Genomic DNA, 12,067 nt, shown 5'->3' with positions numbered 1-12,067 from the left:
GATTGTCTGATACTTAGCTTTGTTTCCATAAAGGCTGTTTGAAAGTTTTAAGCAAAAAAAATTTATACCATATAATTAGTTGACAATGCAAGAAAACAATAATTTCAGTGCACACCAAATTCTTTTGAGTTCATTTAGCAACCTTTTATTTTGTTTTTTATTTGTGCAGCAGTTAAATGGTAAAGATTTTAGCATGAAAAAATCAAACATTTTAAAGTATTTGCCTTAAAAGCCATTTATGAATTTTCATTATATAAAATAGCTATACATATACAGTGATACAATATTACGTTCTTAAATTAACGAGGCAGACACCCATCTATTAATCTGTCTTTTTTTCCTTCAGTTATCCAACTTAAGTAATGTCCACCATGAGCCATTATCCCCCCACTTTTCTATCTTGAGGTATATACAGGGTCAGTACCACCCTTTAGAACACTGTTAAAAAGAATGTTTCTCAACAAGAGTCATGTACTGTACTTGTATGCTATAATCAATGATAAACAATAAGGTAAAAAATTCTGAAATTTTAATGTAAATTTCATTAAGAAAATAAAACAAACCTAAAAGCCTGGCAAGTGCAGTATAAAAAAAACAATCTGGCTTTTACAGAATCAATTTAGAATTTGAACAAAAACCCAGAAATTAATAGGTACACACATGCAATCTGACAGCAGTTTCAAGTTTTAAATATTGCAAAGTCTCTTTAAATTTTGTATTTCTCAGTAACACCAAATTGTAAACTCACTTGTCTTGCTAAAGTATATCATTATGAAACTTCTAGATGCCTAGGCTTGGCCCAAAGGAATCATTCCCAATGAGGTAAAAAAAAAAAAAAAAAAAAAAAAAGGCACCACATTAAGGTAGAGAAGTCGGACAGTTCAGTGGAAGAAACGAGAGGAACTAGACAAAATGTGAATTGTAAAAAGCAATGCAGCTAAGGGTAGCCCACAGTATGCTTTGTAAAGAAAACTAAGTAGCAAACTATTCAGCAAGCAAACAGCTGTCACTAAAAATATTTCCCATTTACTGTTAATACATTTTTAGTAAACGTGTACCAAAAACAAGACTTCATTTGTCAAAATCAGAAATATTTTTTGCAAAAATTGGTAAAAGTTCTAACAGTCATCATTCATGCAGATACTTCACACACGAAATAATTTAAAGAAACATATTTGTTCTAATATAAATATAAGAAAAATGCAAAAAAAAAAAATATTTAGTAGTTGCATAGGAAGATTTACTTAAGGCACTGATGAAGTCAGCAGATTAAATACAAATTCCTTCTAAAAATATATATTCTGTAAAAAAAATAATTAGGGACATTATTTAGAAACATGTAAACTTTTGTTTTGACTTATCAGACTGGACACTTTACACTTTACTGGTGCATTATTTTCACCAATATTAAATAATGCCTTCATGTCTTCCAATGTGAGCTTGTTCTGAGCAGCGCTTGACACCAGAAAGGACTTCACGTCTGCAAGTTGCAGTTTTTTCTGCTGAAGCTCTAAGATTCTTTCTTCTACAGTGTTCTGTATAACAAATCTGGAAGTATAATACATTTTAATGAGCTGACATTTCTTAACTGTAAACGGAAAAATTTTAATAAGCCGACACTTCTTAGCTGTAAACAGAAAAACTTTAGGGAACAAGTGCAGTACACTAATAGGTTAACAGAATATTTCAACAGTCTCACCTATGAACAGTTACAGGTCTTGTTTGACCAACCCGATATATACGATCACAAGCTTGGGCTTCGAGTTGTGGATTCCAATGCATGTCTAGTAAGAATAAGTGATTTGCTCCCACCAAGTTCAAGCCAACACCACCAGCTGCTAAGGATAGTAACATGACCTGTAACACGTTGGCAAAATGTTAGAATTACGAAAAAAAATATATATTTCCTAAAATGTTTATACTGTACATAACTAAGAGAAAAAGATGAAATATACAAATATTTGCATGATGTAAAAGCAAAGACAAGAAATAGCTTATTAAATCTGCCATCAATATAACAAACACAGTATCACAATTTAGCCAAAAAAGTAATTTCAACTAATACAGTATCTCAATCTAAGTCAGGAAAAACTACACCACTTAACATGTTATTAAATTGTGCAGAATAAAATTTCAATTTTCGAAAAAAAAAAAATGCACAAGTTGTAGTCCAAATAAGGATAAAATGTTAAAGTATACAGAGCTAATTTCCTGAAAAAGTTACCAAGAGAGAAAATCATGACGAGACATCTCATTCCTGCCAAAGAAACAGAGAACTATGAAGTCATCAATCCAGTCAAGGGGAAACTGAGTAACATGGCCCCAAAAAGGTGCCTGTTAATTCCTTTCTCTTGCCATTTCCTTGCCCTTTATATATCCATTTACTATCATTGCAGTTTCTATACAGCTTACAGTCAGTTTACTGCTCAAAAACTTGTGTCAACTGCTCAAAACGGCCCACTGGTACCTGAGAATGGCACCATACTCACTACATCACTACTACCTCGGGTAATTAATGATAGTGTTGGGTTATTCCCGAACGCTCACTGAAATACAAATCCCAAATGACTAATCAATTAAACATTAGCTTTGCATAATGGTTTTGAGTTTTAATTCCTTTTACCTAGTTTGGGTCTTTTATATTTACTCAAGTTTGCTTACAGACGTTGCTGAGCTTACGCTTTTTCCACGTAATAGTCTATCTGCACTGAAGCACTTAAAAAATTTTTCAGTTATATTTATGGATAATGAACTCATCTGTTGATAACACATTCTCTTCATAAAATAGCCTTACACTGTGTGCAATGCAGCCTAATGGACAAAGCAGTTTGCCCAAGTAAGAAAAAGAAAGAAAAAGCACTCTGTACCTCTTTCTTAGTTCAGAGGTAGAGGAGTGCTTTAACACAAATTTGTTCCAATTGGTTCGTGATGATCCTAAGAGGATTTTGTTCTGTCCATCCTGGGTCTACCCAAGACCAACAGTGTTAATGATAATCTGCCTGTCTTTCTTTCTACTAAAAGCCACAGTCAGATGAAGAGCAGCTTATGAGCAGGTAATATAAAGACTGAACAGAATATCACATGTAACAAGCACTAACACAGAACGCAGCATTTGTTCAGGCCACTAAGGCATCAACACAACATAATGAGAGGAGTACCCAAGATAACAGTTGCCTGTAACATTTGGACCAAACAAGAAACCAGAAATGCCTTACAACCAACTAAGCAATCAGGTAGAGTAAAGTAATGCAAGGAACAATTACCCAAGACAAGTGACTGGGGCTCACTTTGAGACAAAATGGCATGCAGATGGAAATCTGGGAATCTACAACGTAACCTCATGAACTGAGGTTGCCTAATGTGTATTACTGGGTTAAACACACTGATCCATAACTGGGTAGCAAGAACATCAGAGCCCAAGAGACAGGAAGTCCACTGACAACAAAATGAACACCAGAAAACCAGATGAAGCCAGAACATTTAGGTTCTTTCAGTTCTTCCAGCAAAGCTTTTACTCCTGACAGAAATTTTGGCAGCCTTGCCAATATGAAAAGAACTCTGAAAGATATTATACACTATACCTGGTATAAAGAACCTGTTATTCATTTTCACATAGAATGGACTTGATACCTGCACTGAAGCTCTAATTAGCTAAGCAAGACTTGAAATTAAAGGGTGAGTGGCCCCAGTTGAAAGAGGTGGGCTTAGCTGAATAAATTAAAATTTCCTGGTACTGTAACAGATGGTCTTGCAACTATGAAATATCAAGACATGCAATTAGCTGAGGAAAACAATATTCAGGATTATAACTCCCATTATGTAAAATTCTACTGTTTTGATACTTTTGCAAAAATATGAACTAAACTGACGAGTAATAACCAGTTAAACAGAGATATCAAAAGCATTCACATTACTGATTAGTTCCCTGAACATCCTAGCACACTTCCCTTGATTGTTCATAACCCTCTCAAGAAACACATAGGTGGGTGTTAACCACCATTATGCTTCATTTCATCAATCTCCACCTTATGGCCTGTTCCCAACAAGCCATCTCACATCTTTGACTTTACCTTGCTCTACCTTTAACATCTCCCTAAATAGAGCAAATCCTTCAAGCAATCCATACAAGGGTTTAGAAGGGCAACTTGGCAGTTCTGTTAAACTACCTCGTGATCTCAAGCCTTCATCATCTTTCAAAATCAACGTCCAGCAAGTGAGAAAACCAGAGAAACTTACTTTTGGTCCCTTTGGGTTTGTGTTGAAGTCTTCAACGATGGAGGTTCGCTCTTTCACCTGTACCTGACCAGATATGGTATGGCACCTGATGCCCACCTCACGCAAGTGTTCTTTGACAACTTCCAACATACTCGTCCACTGGGAAACTATAACTGATTTTTCTCTAGTCCCCTCCTGGCGTATTTTTTGGAGCTCTTCAATGACACTCTCGATCTGTTTGTATACATAAATTATTTGTTAATACATAGAGAACAGAAATGACAAGGTAATACCATGGTACAAATAACATTTCAATCATAAAATCAACAAGTAATATGTAAACCCTATTAGCATAATCTGGATACTTTGTCTGTGCGACAAATTATCTACTCAGCCTAAATGCTGTATTCAAAGAGTTTTCAACTTAGTTACAAGTAGTATTCAACAGACATGATACAAAGTACTAAGTTACAAGTAATACAGTTATGATACCAAGTACTACGTTTCAACAAGTAATACAGTAAAAGTAATACTAAATGTAGATGAACAGCAACAGTTTGACTATCAAAGAACCAGGTCTTCTAATATGGAAATGAAATTGGATTACTGAATGCAAATAAAATCTTAACTTTGTCTCCTAGAATGCAGCATTTGTTTAACCTATCTACTTACACAAAGTACAGCAAATATAGAATAAGCAGGGTTGAAAAGAGAAAACACGATCAAGAGAGAAGAAAATACTATCTTCATTGATGGCATGAGGTGACATCGTTACCAGGGAAAGCTAGTTTGATTGTCCTGTACTTATATAATGAAATGCAAGGGTAACAATGGCATGTTACTGCTGCTGACTGAAATTTTAAACAGAAAAATAAAACTACAGTTGTAGATTTTATTTGTTTTCGCAAGGGGGCTTCACTCTTAACTGAGAAGCAAAAGATTGATAGTAAATGTACCACATCTTTTGCTTCTAGGAGACAACCCCAAACAAAAATAATTACTTTTTCTGAGCGAAACCGCAATAACTATAACAGAGCACAATTACATTTTTGAAGAACAAATCCAACACATGCAAAAAATGACATCCCTGGTAAAAATGAATATCATTAAGCTCAAGACCTTACTTTTGAACTCTGTGAGCTTCGCTGGAAAATGGGATTTTCCATGGTCAAAATGTTCTTTTTGACCTTGGTATCAGCTTCCTCTCCTATATCATTTGTAGACCTTAGACTCATCTCTGCCATCTGTGACACAATATCCAGTTCCACCCTTCATTATTAGCTGGATCAATTCCGTCTGCTTCGTGTCAGTTTCAACCATCTGAAAGTCATTGTGTGCAGGTCAACATCAGTTACTTCAAAATGAAAACCAGTTTTCCCATGAACTAAAGTGGTACTAAAGGTTCTTTCTCAAGTTTCTTTAGCCTTATATACCTTTTACTTACAGTCTTATCAGCAATTACATTTGGTCTCTCCTATTAAACCATCGATCATTTTTTAACTAGATTACATTTGGTCTCTTCCTATTCAACTATCAATCATTTTTAACTAAACCTTTCTCAAATTTCCACGCTTTTGAACAGTAAATCCTTCAGGCAACCCTGATAGGGTATAGAGATGCGACTATGTAGTCTTGTCAAATGACTTTACAATAACAATGATAAAGATATGATACTATAACACATCACCTGGATGTGATGAGGTGTGACAGCCAAGTTGTCAATTCACATACCCCTTTAATAAGAGAAGGATGGGAACAAATCTGTCGGAGAGACGAAGGAGCAAAATGAGCAGGTGATGAGCTTTAACTTCCCCAGTCATACCCTCAACAGTAGCTGCTGGTAATGTTGAGTATATTTATGATCTGAAATGAAGTTGTTAATATTATTACCAATTGCTAGTAAACCTGACTAATGGGTTAAATACTTGACTCATGGGTCTGAACCACAGTCTGTAATACTAAAATTACAATTGTATTCAGTATACTGTATTGATTTTTTCAACTATTTATTAACTGGATAACTGAAACATGAAGAATCTGACAAAATATCCTTGACTGAATTGTTCTGAAAACTAGAAATTCATTGCTGGCTGAAGTTAAAATTCATTTATGTGATCCACATGTGCTCACATAGAAGACAAAAACACTATATTTATGCCACACAACTACAAAGCATAACAAAACACTCATTAAACACATTTAACAAGGCAATAAAATGGCATAAACACATCCACAATGATTGAACATATTCTGCTGACAATTTATTGAAAAAAGTGTTTTTATCTCTCAACATACCATCAGGTCTTCTGTAATTCGAACTCCCATTTTCTCCCCATTTCAGTAATTTCTCTTGCTCTTTTTCTTCCTGGCTCTTCATATAGTGAGTCATAGTTGATCTAAATGAGGATGTAAACAATATTAGTATGCAAATAACAAAGCAAACACAAAATAAAAAATTTGGTATCAACCAACCACATAAAATGTTAAAAATAATGGAATATCATAAGTCTTGACAATTCCCTTTAATTCTGTAGACAACATGCCTTTGAATGATTTGAGAGAACTTCTAGAACTACGATGTTATCAATTTTCTAATGGAAACTCAAGTAGACAATTGTGACGACCCTTATTTCACGATAAAACAACTGGACCAGCCACGATATCCATTTATTTATTATCAAATACAAAATGTTTACCAACTGATAAGCATTACCCTTTAATGATAATGCTAAAATTTAATTATGGAATAAGATATAAATTGTAATAAATCAAAATAAAATTCGACAAAATAAAACTTAGCAATAAGTGTACATACCTCGAGAACTGGAATATTCGGTCATACACTTCTCTTTCTCGTTGTGTTAAATTAAGTGTGTGTTGAACAATCTTCTTCTCAGGTAGCTCGACCAACTGTTTGCCTGTTTGTTGGTCAATCTGCAAAACAAACCAAAAATTAAATACTTCCATAGACAGAATTACAAAACAGGAGACATAGTTACTTTCGATAGTCACAGTGTTAACTAAAAAGTTACTAAAGTGCACAAACAGCAAACTACAGCTAGGACACAGTGCACGAATATAGAATAAAACAGAATTTGGCCAAAGGCCAAGTGCTGGGACCTATGAGGTCACTCAGCTGAAACAAAACTTACAGTAAAGTGGTTTTGAAAGGTGTAACACAAAGAAAACCTCACAGTTGCACTATGAATCGACTGTTAGGAGAGGGGGGGAAAGAGAAAATGAATGGAAGTACAGTAAAAGGAATGAAAGAGATTTTACCTAAGGGCCAAGGACACTGCAAACAACCTTAAGTAATGCCTACAGTGCACTGCATGAGGTGCACTGACGGGACTAACTCCTAAGGGGATGACAGGGTACTAAAACACTGATTTTACCTGGTCTTTAGTTCTCCGCAGCATGAGGGCTTTCACTATGAGTGACAATCTCCGCATTCCCTGAGCACTGTTATTAGATACTTGGAGTTTCCAACACATCATAAAAATAAAGAATAATAAATCAACCTTGTTCATCCTCACAAAATACTTTGCTGAATGAAGATGCCTATTACTAATTGCATTACACTTCAAATATTGCAAAAGGACTAAATTCAAGATATGTTCATGATTTCTACTCTAAACCTAAGGACTACTAAAAAGGTTTTGCCTCAGTCATTAGTTTCATATGCTGTCATAACTTTTACTTCCCACACTAATGGACTAATCTTTTACAATTTCTATAAGAAAAGAATTTCCAGGTCATGCACCTGTTAAGCCCAATTTACGTTTATCAAAGCTCCACACCAGGCTGCAGACATTATTTATAACTGACTGCTACACATACCTATCAAAATGAAATGCACAAGTCATTCTCTACCCATGTGCCCTACAGTCATCATGAAAGGACCAAAGCCCTGCTGGACATGCCATAAGCCTTGGAGACATTATGTTGAAATACTAGTAAGAACAACCACTTCCAAACTTGAAAGGGTCATCATATCAATACCATAGGTACTTCATCAATTCATAATTGTTTAACATCTAAAGTGACTGAAATGAAAATTAACTTTTTAAATGAAGATGCTACTCCTTAGGGTGAAACAACTACAATATTTTGAACTTATTTCTTAGAGTTTTGTCAGAAAAAGCTAATTTTATGTAAGCAGAATTCACAAATGTGTACGATGTCTTTGCTGATCTAAATCGAAATATTTTTGATTTAGATGTTCTATCTTTGCCTGAGATATCTTCAGCAGCTTAGCATGAAATACTAGTTCCCAAAAGCTTTACTACAAGGTACTACCAGCTACTTGTTGCATTTTGACATGCTTCCTATGGTCATTTGCCAAGCAGCATTTTTGTTAACTTTAATCACAAGAGTTTCAAGTTTCAGGCATTTAAAAAATGCATCAACACCAACTGGCAGTTTTATGACCTACACTGGTGACGGCTTATAGGAATTGCAGATGATGCCCTTCGTTACAGTAAAACGAACTGGCAAACACAACCTCCTGCCTACTCCTTTAGTGGCTGTCATACTAGAAGACTTTTCACTGTATTTTTGAGACATTCTGTATGAGTCTGAGGGAGAGAGAGAGAGAGAAAGAGAAGAAACTTACAGTGTAATCATCAAATGGTTTTGTTCAGAGAAACCGGACGAGTGAATACAAGTCCATTTCTTTATTCTGAACGGGGTTCCAGTCAAACCCATCTGCGTGCCACCGCAACAAACAGGTAGCCTGGGAAGTTTTACTTTTGTGATTTCTGAATCTGATGAGCTTCATCAAGAATAATCCTTGCCCATCCAACTTGAAACAATCTTCCTTGATTCTTAGCCTTGACCTGAGAACATACAAAAAAATTATACTTTTAAATGGAAGCCATATTAAATGTTTTAGTCCTTTAACACTGAATTTATCCTTTAACACTGAATTTAGACTTTCTTACCTCTCTGGTTGAAAAACCACAATATCGAAACATACATTTTCACATATTTAATTTTCCCACATGAAACATGGTATGTTATACTTTGAATATAAGCATGCCATTAAAATTTTGTGCTATGTAAATTAACAAACTGATTATTCTCAAAACAAATGCATGAAACAAAATTGTACCTTTGGGACTTCATCTTTATTGCTTTTTCTCATAGCCTTTGCCAGATGGAAAAGCCTCCTTCATCACAAGCTGGTAAGTCGTTACTTACAATATCAAAATGAGCCAAGCTGAAAAAATCAGAAATAAACCATTCAATAGCATCCAAGAGGAACTCTCAAAACGCATTTTCAATAGCATCCAAGAGGAACTCTCATAACACTTATGCAGGTTTATTTGCCATTAAATAAATCAAATTAACTTACGCACGAATATCATACTCTCTGTTGGTACCATGATACACAAGGCACTTCAAATTCCCTTTAGCAACACGTTTCTTGACCTCACCTTCCCACTGACCTAAGAGTGAAGCTGACAAACTACCAGAGTACCTTTGAAGGAACTAGCTTTTTTCGCTTGGGAAGGGCTGATGGAGAGAAATCACAATTAGCATCTTCATCATCTTTACATTATTTTTTTATATAATTCAATGCAAATATAGTGGATAAGAGTACTATATCAATCTTGTCTGCAATAAATATTCAGCGCATAAAGTCAGGAAGAGTATCAATCTTATTTGCAATATGTATTAGTATTGCAATACTGTACTGCAGCATCAGTGGCTGGGTTAGACAAATAAATAATAATAACAAAGACAAAGGTTTAATGCCTACCATTGTAATGCAATGAAAACATTTTTTTAAATCCTGTTTGTATGCAATGCAAAGAATAGAAAATGGAGGAGCCTGACTTTCAGAAACAGAAACAAGCCCATCTATTACAAGTACATTATTAAGAATAATTGTTCCATTAATCCAACCTTCTTCATATACTCAAGCCAAAATGACCTGTAACACACACTATCAAGAGATGAATAATCCACAGGTCAAATGACGTTTTGAGCTGATCTCTATATAGAAAATTATATTGCCACTCGAGAGAAACCCTACTGTTACTCAAAGCAATCTTGACACTTGGTCCAAATAACATAGCTTCCTTCAAGAATTCTCTCCATTATCATTTTCCTTGAGAATTAATAATGCATCATTTGTAATAATTGCAAATGCACTAAATCACTTGTATTCTGCTTTACTTGTGCCAGGTGTAATTAAGTACACAAACTTGTGCCAGGTGTAATTAAGTACAGAAATTCATTTTCATGAAATTCTCATACTCTGACTTCCTTGGGTGAAAGTTAACAAATATGATGGAAGAAAGAGTACAACAGCACACAGCTAAATTATTCTAAGCCTAGCAGTAAGTGACTTTCATGATATAATGAGTGAGAGGATTTCCTACAGTGATGGAATACAGAATACTCCGTTTAAATGTGCCTTATGAGCTCTTTCATCAAATGAGAAACTCCAGCCAATATAATGTACTAGGTGTTAGGCTTTAAGTAAAACAAAAGACCTGTAAATTGAATAGGCATGCCATGTCTGTGCTGTCCTGTCATGCTTCACACCAAACATTAAAGCACTTTATTTCTTAGAAGATAAAATAGTTACTCTTAAGAGTTTACAATATTTAAACCAACTGATATTTTACTGAATACTTTTGACTAAAGTGGAAAAATACCACAACATCTCCATGTAAGTCAAGCAAAAAACTGGGTAACTTACAGCCATTCAGTGCTTATGACAATGAAGTGATGAGGGTGAGTGGTTGGAAGGCAAGAGAGAGAGAGATTTAAAGGTGGAACTCGAAAATCCAATGGCTGCATCAAGAAGCAACAATTAGTGGTGACTCTAAGACTGAAGCATATACTATATATTGGAATGAAGGTACAAGTAAGTGGCTCAAAAGGAAAGCTACTAACATCTCTATTAATGCCTACAGTGCACCATGTGAGGTGCATTGATGGCACAACCCCTCCATTGGGAAGTACCCATGTATGTAAAATCTCTGTACAACCGATTGAAGTTCTAGAGCATTCACAACTGCTGCCCATTTTCCATTTTACTTTGGTTTCTTGAATCTTCAATTACCAGCACCTGAATCTACCTCAATTTCAACACTGCAAAATTTAGGCACTGACAAATAAATCAGTATATTTCTATAGTTTCAACAGAAGAGTTGTAGGTCCACTCATTACAATCAACCCTCTGCAACATTATACATACCAACATAATTTTTCTTTTGAATCCACTTCTCTTCATCGCTGTTTTTTTCTGCATCGCTCTCCTGGCTAGAATCATTGAGACCCACAAAATCCTCAGATATTTTTCCATCCTTGACAAGTTCACGGTGCTTCAGGATCAAGGCTATCATTGTAAGTGTCTTGCCAAGACCCATATCATCAGCTGAAAGGGAGTTGTAAATTATCTTTCAATGAAAGAAAGACTTCTTTGACTTAGATTTTGACAAACACCATGTTCTATTACATACATAATGCAGCAAAACTGTTTTCCCAGTAAACACAGTAGTCTTCATAATTCCTGGTTAGATGTTCCTGATTATGAACAAAACTTACATGAAAAATATATTGCTAGAGAGGAAACACATCCTACAATCTAGAAATTAATATTCCTTAAACTGCTACCTATTTTGAAGTCTTGAAAAATACAAAAAAAAAAAATAATTTTAAAACTTTAATATATTGTAATAAAAAGGCCTTAAACCCCTACCTGGTCCTCACATATTCAAAGAATACTAGTTGGCCTTCAACCTTTATACTGGTTCATGTACTACTGGTGCACTGGAATTTTTAGTTTTCTTTTACATTACTATATTAATATTATTATTCTCCAACTTTGTTTTAT

At 34.9% G+C, this 12,067-nt stretch overlaps 1 protein-coding gene across 1 annotated transcript; it reads right to left on the bottom strand.

Moving 5' to 3' along the window:
• Positions 1–417: 417 nt before the first annotated feature.
• On the bottom strand, positions 418–5,459 carry LOC136840209 (transcription termination factor 2-like). Its single transcript, XM_067106721.1, has 5 exons — positions 5,340–5,459; positions 4,237–4,449; positions 1,700–1,857; positions 1,386–1,548; positions 418–438 (listed from the first exon to the last, which is right to left on the bottom strand). The coding sequence occupies exons 1-5, from the start codon at positions 5,457–5,459 to the stop codon at positions 418–420; spliced, it is 675 nt and encodes a 224-aa protein (XP_066962822.1).
• Positions 5,460–12,067: the final 6,608 nt, after the last annotated feature.

The sequence above is a fragment of the Macrobrachium rosenbergii genome, chromosome 1, assembly GCF_040412425.1.
Source record: "Macrobrachium rosenbergii isolate ZJJX-2024 chromosome 1, ASM4041242v1, whole genome shotgun sequence".
Classification (NCBI taxonomy): domain Eukaryota; kingdom Metazoa; phylum Arthropoda; class Malacostraca; order Decapoda; family Palaemonidae; genus Macrobrachium; species Macrobrachium rosenbergii.
Note: the sequence above shows the minus strand (reverse complement) of the source record. Positions and strands in the feature narration are given on the sequence as shown.

Excerpts from the sequence above, each read along its gene's own strand:
- LOC136840209 (XM_067106721.1), bottom strand. The coding sequence starts at position 5,459 with ATGGCAGAGATGAGTCTAAGGTCTACAAATGATATAGGAGAGGAAGCT. Across the intron at positions 1,858-4,236 it reads CAAACCCAAAGGGACCAAAA|GTCATGTTACTATCCTTAGC; the intron begins GTAAGTTTCTCT and ends AACGTGTTACAG. Across the intron at positions 439-1,385 it reads TTGGTGAAAATAATGCACCA|TGTTCTAAAGGGTGGTACTG; the intron begins GTAAAGTGTAAA and ends TCTTTTTAACAG.